Source organism: Megalobrama amblycephala, linkage group LG16 (assembly GCF_018812025.1).
Source record: "Megalobrama amblycephala isolate DHTTF-2021 linkage group LG16, ASM1881202v1, whole genome shotgun sequence".
In the NCBI taxonomy this organism is placed as follows: Eukaryota; Metazoa; Chordata; class Actinopteri; order Cypriniformes; family Xenocyprididae; genus Megalobrama; species Megalobrama amblycephala.
The window spans coordinates 42547500-42560410 of record NC_063059.1 but is presented as its reverse complement, the minus strand read 5'-3'; the positions used below and the strand labels follow the sequence as shown (position 1 = coordinate 42560410).

The window sequence follows — 12911 nt, the reverse complement described above, 5'->3', positions numbered from 1 at the left end:
GCGTCCTGAGAGGGGAGCTGGGCGTCCTGAGAGGGGAGCTGGGCGTCCTGAGAGGGGGAGCTGGGCGTCCTGAGAGGGGGAGCTGGGCGAAGGCTGGACCTCATGCTTCACCCATGGGCATAACTCTGTCCCTAATCCTAAGTAGATCAAGCTTCACCCATTACGTCCAGAGAGGGGGAGCTGGACATCATTTGGCTCTGCAGTGAGCACCACTCACTCTCTCTATCTACACTCCCTCGCTAACAAAAATATGTTCTAAAAATGTTTGGCTAACATTCCAATTAGGTTGTGAAAACATTATTTCCGAATGTTCTCTGACTGTTCAAAATGTCTCTGTTTTAAAAACCTTTTTTAGTTATGCAAACATTTCTATTTTATCATTCTGCAAACATTATGGGAATGTTACTTTTGAATGTTCTCTGACTCTGATTCTGAAACGTTTCAGGTAAAAACATCAATTGCTCAAAGTGCTCAGTTGCTATTCCGTGATCTAAAATGCATGATGTTTTACAACAGCAATTTTTTTGTAATATAAAGATTAAAGTAACATTTATTTTTAACAACACTATAAAAAATGAATAGCAGGCACAACAATGCCAGTATAACCACTGATAAATAAAATTCAATGACTAAACATCATTTTTGAATACCTCGGTCAACGCAAAAAAAACATTTTCAAATCTATCCACTTAGCAGAGTGTTTCAGTTTTCGCAGGACAAAACCACACCTCAGTGTGAAGGAAGGACAAATCATAGAGAAAAAAGGTGTGTTTTCAAATGCCTGAGAGTTTGTGTCTGTAGATGCGAGTCGTTCACATGATCTCTGTGTCGTTTCAGCCTCGCTCTCTGAGATTGTGATTCTCTGTGTGGCCATTGGAGGCGCCATTCTGTTGATTCTTCTGGTGGTGATGATGGTCGTGTTCGTGCGTCGCAGTCACAGACGGAGGAATAATCCAGAACAAAACCACATGATCCTGCGACAAGAGCAGAAGGTCCTGACGGGCTGGTGAGGCATTCGCTCGGAAAGATCGGATGAGCTTTGCTTCTGAAATCATTTCACATCATAAACTCACACACACGTGGTTTCCCTCGATATCTCACCGATTGTCAGGAGTTTTCTGGAGTTGGGTGATGTGCCTTCATCTGTAACTCATTAGTCATCAAGCGTCAGTATAACTCATATTCATCTTACAGATCACGTGTGTTTAGAAGTGTCACGGCTTCTGCTCAGGAATCAACATGTTTTCTTCAGAATTTGTACGGATCTTGCTCTTTTGTGTAATGAAGGGACAGGTTTGTACTTCTCTGGTAACGGGCAGACCTTGGTTGCTATGGTTAACTCTCTTCACCTCACAGAGGTTTGCACTGCTATTGCACACACACTGCATGATGATGATGATGATGAGGAAGAGACACATCCACACTGACTGAAAGAATCACTGCAGGAACTGCTGTCTGTCGCCCCCTGTGTGTCGATCTGAGCACTGCACCCTGCCTGAACACACAGAATATCACTGTTCTGTACAGGAAGATGAAATTCAACACGACAGCACACACACACCAATGCTTTTCCATCACTAAATCTACATTAAAGAGCACACAAGGTTTTATTGTGTAATTTCATGTTATTTGCATTTTTGTTCTTGAGTTTTATCATAAAAATAAACATGAAGGAATTGGTTTTAATGATAATAACTTGTAGAGGTCACCTTTTTAAACAAATAGCATTTATAACACACACAGATACACAGTAAATGTATTAAGTTGTATTATATAGTTTATTCAGCGCCCTCTACTGTTCAGACGCTGCTGATACAGCACAGAGACGCCTCTGTCACGTGTCACCGGTCACATGCTCATGATGGACCACATTTATGATTACTGCAATAGGATTTTAAAAATATGTTTATTTAATACAAAAATTATTAGGTGGAAATTGTAGTTTTACTTTAGAAATCAATGCGTGGAATTATTATATATTTAAATAAGTATACTTTGTAGATTGAAAAGTACTCTATTAGCACAAAAAACGCATTGAAAGTTGAATAAAGCGCCACTTAGAGAAACTAACCAATTTGTGTTTCATATTCATCTTATTTTAGTCCTTTTCATAAAGCTCATTTCTATTTATTAGGAAACAATGATAAGAGGTTTTGAGACATTAATAGTGATTTTGGCGTGTTTTCAGAGTCTGTATTTGGACTTCCTGTTTCACCTGTTCGGCAGGTATCAAATCCTCTCAAACATGGAGGACAAAAACAAGCAGCGACACAAACGCGACTAATATCAGCTCAAATATCTGCTCATATTCACTCCTAAGCACTCGTATGGGATTATATATGTGCTATTAATTATCATGGATGTAAACAGAAGCTCGTTTAAAGGAGTTTTATCGTGTGTTTACGTCGGTTTCGGTGAGTTCTGCTGTTTTATTCGCTCACTCTGAGACTGGACAACTTTGATGAAAGGCTTTAAGGGATTTGAGGTGGATTTTGTTTCTGAGAGATTGTAAATCTATAACTTGGTGTCATTTGAGATCCGTTGAGTTTGTTTTACTTTCTGTTTGGGTGAAAACGACACTCGAGAAAGACCCTGTCAATCATCTGCCGTGTGTAAATATGCATACATGTAACGACACATATTCGCTGAATTCCAGCCTTAACTGAATATAATGTAGTTATTTTAAACCATAACCCTTTTTATCACAAGATCCAATGCATTAACTAAAGCTAACTGACAATAAAAAGCACACTTGTTACAGTGTTTATTAGGCCTAAATTTTGTTAACGTTAGTTTTATAAAAATACAGCTGTTCATGTTATCTCAGGTCCTTTAAATAATATTAACAGATGCAACTTTTGATTTTAGTAATGTATTAGTAAATGTTTGAATTCACATGAACTAAGATTAATACATGCTTTAGAAGTATTTGACATTGTTAGATCATGTTTACAAATGTTAATTAATGTTTAATGGATCCTTATTGTCAAGTGTTGGCACTCTTGTTATATCTGTCATGTGTTTACATAAATGATGAAGAAAGACAAAATATTAAATGTCACAGATGTATATTTACTGAGTAATCACTGTTTTGTAGAGGAGGATCAAAATGACCATTTTCACCTGAGATTTGGAGCAAATTAGAGGAGTGTAAAAATGACTTTATAAAGATGGCAGCATCATTATTTTATTTCTACACAGAGATTGGTAGATCTATTAGTGAAATCTGTTGACTTTATCAATCTGTGTTTCATCATATGCCAACAGTGACAGTTCAAACATGGAACAAAAGCACTTCTTGTGTTTTTTTCCTTAAGTTTGCATGCCTGTAACTCAAGAAGAGTTAAAAATATTTTAATATCCTTACAGATTCTGGTTCTTAAGATACATTTCTTTTGAAATCTTCATTTTTAAGGCTCTATATAGTTCAGTCCCATAGATATGAGAATCTCAATGCAGCTCCATGTTCAAATTGGTGAATTTACCTGTTTTCAGTGATTGAAAACCAAATGTGAGTCACTTTTCATACAGCTGATAGTTATTGTTTAAAGAAGACTGTCTGAAGAATCAGTAATACTGAAACTAGCAATGTATTTTGTTTCCCTCTATCAAAATAATTGAATTCAACACACCTCTGAAAAAAAGTGTTTTTCCAAAGTTTACATGTCTTTAATTCAAGAAGTGTTAATGATATCTTAATGTCATTTTAGATTCTTGTCCTTATGAAACTTTTCTTCAGTAATCTTCATTTTAAGGCTCTATATGGTTCAATCTCATGGATATACGTCATGGATATACAATCTCATAAGCTATCTACGTCAATGTGGTAACGTGTAGTTACGATACTGTGTATTTGAACTCTTGGTATCTTCAGAATCTGTTAAAATGAACAAAATCCCATCGTCCAAATATCCCTAAAACTGATTCAAGTATAGATTCTTATAAATAAGTTAATGTGCCTCAGCTTGACCATTTTCAGTGGATTTTTGGCACTCAGAGAGTTATGTTTTATGCAGTTATTTTGATAAGATACATTTCTAGTTTCAACATTATTTATTCTTCAGACATTCTTCTTTAAATGCAGTAAGTGTTTAACTGTAAGCAAAATGACTCATATTTGGTTTTCAATCATAGAAAATGGGTAAAATTCAACAAATTGAACATGGAGCTGCTTTGAGATCCCCATATCTATGGGATTGAACCATATTGGGCCTTTAAAATATTAAAACCTAAAGAAGGATTTGTTGAGAAGAATCTGAAAGGATATTAATGAATCTTCAACACTTCTTGAGTTACAGGCATGACAACTTGAGGAAAAAAACACAAGCTTCTTCCCATGTTTGAACTGTCACTGTTGGCATATGATGAAACACAGATTGATAAAGTCAACAGATTTCACTAATAGATCTACCAATCTCTGTGTAGAAGTAAAATAATGATGCTGCCATCTTTATAAAGTCATTTTTACACTCCTCTAATTTGCTCAATCTGAAAATGGTCATTTTGATCCTCCTCTACAAAACAGTGATTACTCAGTAAATATACTTCTGTGACATTTAATATTTTGCTTTCATCACTATTTATGTGATGAAAATTAGAGCCGGGAAGTTTCTGAAGTTTGGTTGATTTGACACAGAATGATCCAGCTGCTGTAAATGACTGATTAATCAACAGAGAGCTCTTAATTAAAGCGCTGAAGCTCATATGAACTGAACGAATCTCCACACCGGGTTCAGTATGATGTCATGGCGTGAGATCACAGGCTCGTCCCAGAAGTGACATCATCACATGATCTGATGGGGTTTCATTTACTGGATCTTCAGTCATGCAGTGTTTGTGTTTCTGGACAGACTCTGTTTGAGAATGTGCCGGTTGCATTAAAGTTAGTCATCGTTTTTCTTTAATAATGGTCATAACTTTAAGTAAGGTCTACTTTGAATCTGAAAAGTAAGACTGATTACCCCTCACTAACTGCTAGTCGGTCAGATAGTTCTTAGTCTTAACATAATAAAACATTATCATAGTGATTGTGTTTGTGCAACTGGTTACATAACGGAGTCTAGTCAGTTAGAGAGTCTATAGTTTATAGTGTTTTCTCTTTAGATAAACTGTGATCTCAGAGGCGAGTTTGCAGTTTATGATTTTTATTATTCTGAGGAACTGAACATCAGATATGACAGATATCTGATTCATGTCCTGCACCGTTTACAGTCTAATAATCTACACTGATAAACGAGACTGAGAGCGAGTGATGCAACAAAACCCAGACGTTACAGACACACACGTCTGCTGATCATGATCTGCTTTGATCCACTAAAGTCCAGTTTATATACGATATCTATACGATAATGATAAAGATGTAATTTAAAGTCACCAGAATATCTTCTCCTCCCTCTTCTCTGATGATTAGGGCGTGGCAACCTGTCACTCACACAAGATCCACCAATAGCAAACCACAACCATCCAATCAATTCCCCACAGACACAATCAAGCCCCGCCCTACATTTGTTCTTGTTTGAGAAGGGTTTCACTCGGATATGCAAAAGACTAGACAATATTGACAGCCAATCAGAATCAATCCTACTTTAATGAGCTCAAGCATTTAAAGTGACAGACGACAAAACTATAATAAGCAGAACAACATCATCTGCTGGTGTGGATGATAATATAGTGATCGTTCTTGGTCTGAATGATCCTTAACACTCTGTGTGTGTGTGTGTGTGTGTGTGTGTGTGTGTGTGTGTGTGTGTGTGTGTGTGTGTGTGTGTCAGTGCTGTTGAGGAGTGTGTGTTGTATCTCAGTGACGGCTCCTGCAGAGATCAGCGCCGTCCGAGGATCCGCCGTCACCCTCTCCTGCTCCTTCACCTCCTCCAGTCGGGTGACCAGCGCCATGTCCGTCGACTGGAGCTTCAGGCCCGAGACCGGCGGTCCTGCCAAAATGGTGAGTTACACGTGTCTGGTGATCAGCCGTTCAGTTGGTGTGGTGGTGAACCTGAATCATTGGACTGATGGCGCACCGAGGGGTCAGAGGTCACTCGGGTCGTCAAACTGCTTTTGAACACATTCTTTGTTTCTCTCCAGTTCTTCCACTTCTCGTCTCAAGCGTACCCGCCGCTGGAGGATTATTTTAAGGACCGTGTGAAGTGGCTGGGCAGCCCGTCCCGCGGCGACGCTTCCATCCAGCTGCTGAACGCCTCGCTCACCGATAACGGCACGTACATCTGCGCCGTCCGCAACCCTCCCGACGTCCACGGAAGCCCGGCCCAGACCGTCCTCACCGTCACACCGCAGAGTGAGAGCACACATTCAGACTTTGCTTTCTTGAGAATTACACACATTTTCTGTTTTTCTTGGGATGAAATATGACACATTTTAAATACACTGAATCCAGAGGGACTCACATTGCATTCAAGGATTACATTTATATTTTATCAGTTCTTGTTTTCTCTGGGAATCAAACCCGCGACCTGTCGATGTTGAGCGCGTCCCGTCTGTGTTTCTGTCAGGACTGTCGCTGGCCTTCACGGATGTGGGCGTGCTGCTGGTGTTTGTTCTGGCCCCGTCAGGAATCATCATGCTGCTGCTGCTGGGACGGGTCCTGTGTCCGTGCTGCTCCGACGCTCAGAGTCCCGCCGCGGCCCAACACTCGCCCATCGAGGTGCTCACCGGGTAAGAAACGAGCGCACTGAAGCAGGGCGTTCAGAGGAACGCTGAACTGTGAGTGATGATTGTGTGTCTCCTGACAGAGACGAGTATTTCTACGGCCAGACGGAGCAGAAACACTCGGTGTGCTGCTGTTACTTTAAGGTAAACCTCCGTCTGTTGGGAGACTTTATTCTGACTTATAACTGTATAGAATTGGTTTCATAATTGATGAGTTATGTTTGCATCCACCTATTTTTATGCGAATGTTGAGGCGGATACATTTTTTAATCTGAATTTGTCTCATATCTGATGAAGTTTGCATCATTGATTATGTTTTTGTCCTGTTTTTGAATCAGTCTGTATTGTATAAAGCGCTGTATAAATGAATCTGATGGTGGTGTTTGTTTCAGGGCTCTGAATATGAAGACGACTACATGCACGAGAAACCGCATGAACACACCTTCACCGAGTCACAGTGTTAGAACTCCTTCAGAGTGTGTGTGTGTGTGTGTGTGTGTGTGTGTGTGTGTGTGTGTGAGAGTGTGTGTGGTTCTTGCATGGATAAAGTTTGATAAACCCAGATGTCATTCTGCTGATGAGACTTCCTGTTTAAATGGGTAATTTTGGTTATTTATGACAGAAAGCGATGGACTGTTACTGTAATCTATGAATTAAATGACTATAAAAGCTTGCAGAAGACATGCTGATTTTGACAAAAATGAATCTATGTTCAGCATTGCCTTAGATGGTCACATGATATAAAGATTTTTTGTACAAATCCTATTTTGTTTAGATAAATATGAAATATTACTTTAACATTATTAACTTTTTTTATAAACTAACTATTTTTGATAATTCACATCATAGAACAATGTTAGCATTCAAACATCCAAAAGTCTGGATTGATTCCTGTTGGAGGTTTTATTACTGACGGCGACGCTGCCAGTTTCAGCTGTTTGATTAAAGAGAAAGCTTTCAGTTAAAGCTGCAGTCCATAAGTTTTGTCTTTGTCTCCATCTCTGTTTGAAAGCTGCACTTGCAGTTATTTGTGGAATAATCATCTTTACGTGGGTTGTGCGTCAGCGCGGCTCCTCAGCTATCTACGAATCTAATGTTTGCTGTCACTCACCGGTGTGGATACTGTACTTCTGAATCACAGATTCTACATCTTGGAAATATGACCAAAATAAGAATTTTCACCAGAAAATGTCATCTGAACAAGTACATAACATGTCTGCCACTTTTGTTCTGACCAACTGAGGGGGAAAAAAAGCATTACAATAAATCACACTGCCAATGGTGATTAAATCTACCGATCCCTTAGCTCCGATCACATCAAACTGTGCAAATTATTATTATTGTTATACTTTGTTCTCATGTTAATGTTAACAACACCTGCATTGCATGACTATGTGTATTTAGTGTGTGTTAGCATTACCTGTAGATTTCTTTTTAGATTTTGACTACGGGTGAATCTCCAGTTGTCACTGATGATTGTTATTTCGACCTTTCTGGATTACAATCTGCCATCAAAATGATGTTTAATTATTCCAGCTGCTGTGAGAGAAGGCTATAAATGATCCGCCGCCTGCAGCATCCTCGCATGATTTAGCCTACTAGCTGTAATGACGCAAAGACGAACGTCGGCATGCTCGAATTTCCCACGGAAACCCACCAGTACCACCCGAACTAGAAAACATTATTACAAGTTTACCATTGTGAATCGGGCTAAGGTAAGGAGATAGTTTTCAACACTGGCTGGTTATGTACTTGCTTGATTTTGGATAATTTTTACCCCAAAAAATTTACGGACTGCAGCTTTAATACTGAAATATGATCTACATGTTAATTAATTTCATGAGCTGATCAGATGGCAGGTTGAATCTCACTGTATAATATCTCTGAGTGCTGTGGTTAACTCTCCAAACAGGGTTTAGTTGTTTTCAATCTATTTGCTGAAGCTTAAGGTCAAATGTATTAAAGCATTAAAAAATATATACAAAATATAAATAAATGACATTTAAATTAAACACATCTGAATCTGATTTCCTGAATCTCCAAATATATTCTTTTTTTCATACACCCTTCAAAATAAAGGCTCCAAAAGGGGTTTTCAGAACCGTGGAACTGTTCGGTTCCCCAAAGACCCTTTCAGTGATCAGCTCCTCGTCTGTCAGGCACTACTACTTTATGTCAACAAATGGAGACTCACTTGGGAGCCCCGGTCACCTCTGAATTTTAGAAAAACGGCCAAAGGAATTGGCGAGTGGAATTTGCATGCCAAGCAACTCCCCTTTACATACGGATATATAAGATGGCGGCTCGCCATCAAATCTTTTCCATTTATGTGTTTCTGGTTGCAATCATTTCCTGTCTTTATCTGATGGCCACGATCACTGTCGAGAGCATGCCGAGACAGCGTTCACGGATGGTTCATTGTGAGAATATGACCATGTCGACCCTGCTGTCGAGACTCAACGGGCACGGGCATGGTTAACATTCTGGGAGACCTGAGGGTTAAAGTGGGAGCACTTCTGCTGGGCCAGTCCCCACGGACCTCCCACTCCTCTGCGGTGTTGTGTGCCGTCCAGCTGCCTGATGATGCCGCAGGTCCTTTTCATGGGGGACCGACCCAGTGTGTCATTCGGCGCTCTGGGTGAAGATCAGATGGCGATAGCTGCATCACATAGTGGGCTCTTGTCCTCTGCAGAGGAACATGATGCCAAGCTTCCCCCTTCGGCCGTGGTCGCTCATACTAGGTCAGTTGCAAAGTTGATGGTCATCCTTGTTCCACCCCAGTGCCTTTCTTCCTGGAAGTTCATGAGTAAGTTTAGAAGTTGTGGAAAGCACCTTTTACTATCCACAACTTTAGGGCAGTTGTGGTCTAATGGTTAGAGAGTTGGACTTGGCAGGACAAGTATCAGTGCTGGCAGGAAATGTACAGCACTCTCTTCCACTTATTACCCACAACTAACCCCCAATCACTCCCCGGCGCCGCTACAGCTCCGGGTGTGTCTGTGTTCAATGCTCACTGCTGTGTGTGTGCACTTGGATGGGTGAAATGCAGAACACAAATTCCAAGTATGGCACACCATACATGGCTATGCGTCACTTTCACAATGGTAGGGCCGCCAAGGTTTATGCAGACATTCCCCTGGTGGAGCGTGCAATTCCAGTGCACTTGTGCCTGCAATATGCAGCCACTTGACAGAATCGTCCATGCCTCCTGTCCAAGGCTTGTAAGACAACGACAGCTCTGGCTGCTAAGGCTTACGAGGCTGCTGGACAGGCGGCCTCCACCCTGCATGCTATGGCCATCCTGCATTGCCATAAGGCAAAAGCTCTCAAAGAGCTGCACACGAGTAGTTCTGAGCCGGGGACAGTATCCCCTCAGCCTGAAATATTTTCAGAGGCTCCTGGGGCATATGTCATTCGCGGTATCACCACTCTGACGTGGAGAGCTACAGCACTGGCTTCACAGCCGAGTCCCGAGATGGGCATGATGCCGCGGCACACTTTGTATGACCATCACACCGATCTGTCACTGATCTTTCAGCCCTTGGTCAGACCTTGCCATTCCACAGGCCGGAGTGCCCATAGAACAAGTGTCCAGGTACTTGGTTGTCACAACAGATCCCTCCAGAACAAGCTGGGGTGCTGTATGCAATGGGCACGCAGCCTCGGGCTCCTGTACGGGACCTCGGCTGCAGTGGCATATCACCTGACTAGAGTTGTTTACAGTGTTTCTCGCCCTGCGACAGTAGCGTATATCAACCACCAAGCCAGTGTACACCCATCTCTCATGTCTCAAGTCACCCCCCACCTCCTTCCTTCCACTCTAGATAAAAGAAGGTTGTTGCTGATGACACTGTTCAGATCCGAGTCTGTGCAGTAGAGCCATGGGATCCAGGTCCCACCCATGCTCCCACTCCCACTGACTCATTCACAAGCACAGCTGTCAATCATGACGTTACACCCCTCTTTTTATAGCATCAAATAACTATGGGGCTGTTTAACGAAAAACAAAACTTTGTGTTTTGGCCATTCATTTACACATCAACAGTATTTTGAGGGCATGAAAATGCAATCTTTGGAAAACAGGTTTTAAAGTGCAAGTTTTTGAAACAACACCATTATTGTCTTTGTGTAAACTACAAAAACACGAATTTGTGAAAACAGTGATGTTATGCTCATATGCGTGTTATATGTTCAATCTATAGGCGCATAGTGTTTTTTCATAATGTCGCCAACTACTGGCCTGAAAGCAGAATACAGCATTTTTTAGTCATTTCCGCAGATGCGTGTGAACAGGGATTGTTTTGACAACATTATCGTCTGTGTGCGAAAAACGCAAAGGAAAAAGGTCTCAGTTTTTAGTACATCGTTGTCGTGTAAACATACCCTAAAACCAAACTTATTGGAAAAACGAACACTAGAACATACGTCTGCTTGATAGGAACTACCTAAAATGATAGAAACCATCTTTGGAAAAAAACTATTTGAAGTGTAATGGGATTTTTAGTTTGGCTCGTGTCCCATTGGATTACATGGAGAGGGTGGGGTTTATGACCTATACAAAATACAGCCACCAGGGGGCGATTGAAGCGCTTTGGCTTCACTTTTCAGGATGTGTGCGGTACATTTGACTAAAAGGGAACTAAACATTGTTCTTCAATGGCATCAAAATCTTTATTTGGGAAAGACACTTAATTTATCAAATGTTGAGATGTTTCGAATCTGTCTTGAGATGGACATTATAGTCTTACATTATTTTAGTAGTATATTTCTCCTTGTTTATTAACTTTTGTTCAGATGACTTATGACAATGATCAAATGAATGCTGCTTATGGTTTTATTTTCATTGGCAGATCTCTTTTTTTGAATGCAATCAGTTCATTATTGGTTATGATGAATCTCAAGCCATTTCTCTAAGTAATATCAGCATGCAATATGAATGTGTGGATGTAAAAGCATTTTGAGGAGGTTTTTTGATGCTTTGACTGATATCTTACAGCCTAGTGTGAGTCGCACCTCTCTAATGCATCCAGCACGAGTGTGTGTGTGTGTGTGTGTGTGTGTGTTAGTCATCCGCTCTGGATGTCGCTCTGGCCTGTTGCCATGGAGACGGCGCATCAGCGGAGATACAGGGGATTCAGCAGTGTCCGTGGGGTCTTGTGAACACACACACATTAAGAGGGAGAGATGGATGGAGTTTCACCGTCAGCTGGAGTCAGAGGATGCCGTTTCCGTGTGGTTGCCGTGGCAACAGTTGCCGGCCTGATCGGGGGTGGAGGTGCAGTCGTTTTAGGGCGTCTGATGCAGACTGAAGGTATCCACTCACACACTCACACACACACACACACACACACACACACACAAGATCCGAATCAGCAAAATGCAAATGCACTAAATAGTTCTGCACAGAAACACTGTTACACCTGTAGCACAGAAACAAACCTGAAACGCATCATTGCATTTGAATGCTGCAGGTTCTGTCTGTTCCACCTTGATCCATCAGGTTTCTGCAGGGTTTTATTATTGCTTTAATATAATATTCATGTGCATTATGTCTTAATAAAGTAGATACCTTGACTTTATGGCTTGTCTTTAATTGATTTCTGGTCTGTCAGGTTAACACATTGTTATTTGTGTAGCACTTCAGAAGATTATTGAGATCAGTCATAATTCACCCAAACATGATCAGTCTGTCATCATTCACTGATGTCCTTCAAACATTAATGACTTTCTTTCTTCCGCTGAACACAAAAGAAGATATTTTGAAGAACTGTGGGAACCAATAACAAAAAAGGACCCCATTGACTTTTGTAGATATTTCTCAGAATATCTTCTGTTGTGTTGTGCCATGAAGAATCAGTCCTCAAGATGACCTTTAGTTCAGCATGATGACCTGTGACCTCTGGTTTTAGGGACGGATCCTGCTCTTTAGATTCAGACATGGAAACCCCCTGCAGAATTACAGCAAATAACGGCTTTCCAGTCAAACGTCACGGTAAAGACGTCGCTCTGCGGTAAATCAGACGACATCAGCCGCATCTAACTGTCCACGTGAATGTTTCCCATTGATTTCTGCGATTGATTTCTCTCTAAAACAGGGAAATAACAGTGCAAAACTCATCAATTATAGAAGGGAGAAACTCTCATTGAAAGTGTTTATCACCGTGAAGCTGCTTTGAAAATCTGTATTGTATAAAGCGCTGTAGAAATAAATGTCATGAATAAAACAAAGATTATTGGAGTACGTTTGG

The 12911-nt window shown here is 40.8% G+C and overlaps 2 protein-coding genes across 2 annotated transcripts in view; both read left to right on the top strand.

Moving 5' to 3' along the window:
* The window catches only part of LOC125249182 (myelin protein zero-like protein 2), a 6746-nt gene extending 5054 nt beyond the window's left edge, over positions 1-1692 (top strand). Inside the window, exon 4 of the mRNA XM_048161415.1 lies at positions 838-1692. Coding sequence (XP_048017372.1) covers positions 838-1010 — 173 coding nt within the window. The 3' untranslated portion in view covers positions 1011-1692. The remainder of the gene's footprint in view (positions 1-837) is intronic.
* A 521-nt stretch (positions 1693-2213) lies between these two features.
* Positions 2214-7629, top strand: mpzl3 (myelin protein zero-like 3). The gene is made up of 6 exons (XM_048161414.1): positions 2214-2414; positions 5772-5941; positions 6082-6292; positions 6507-6669; positions 6747-6807; positions 7056-7629. The coding sequence occupies exons 1-6, from the start codon at positions 2357-2359 to the stop codon at positions 7125-7127; spliced, it is 735 nt and encodes a 244-aa protein (XP_048017371.1). The 5' UTR covers positions 2214-2356; the 3' UTR covers positions 7128-7629.
* Positions 7630-12911: the final 5282 nt, after the last annotated feature.

What these genes read in the sequence shown, in the direction of transcription:
- mpzl3 (XM_048161414.1), top strand. Translation starts at nt 2,357, where the DNA reads ATGGATGTAAACAGAAGCTCGTTTAAAGGAGTTTTATCGTGTGTTTAC. An exon ending in CCTCACCGTCACACCGCAGA is followed by an intron (nt 6,293 to 6,506) that starts GTGAGAGCACAC and finishes TGTTTCTGTCAG; the next exon opens with GACTGTCGCTGGCCTTCACG. An exon ending in TGTGCTGCTGTTACTTTAAG is followed by an intron (nt 6,808 to 7,055) that starts GTAAACCTCCGT and finishes TGTTTGTTTCAG; the next exon opens with GGCTCTGAATATGAAGACGA.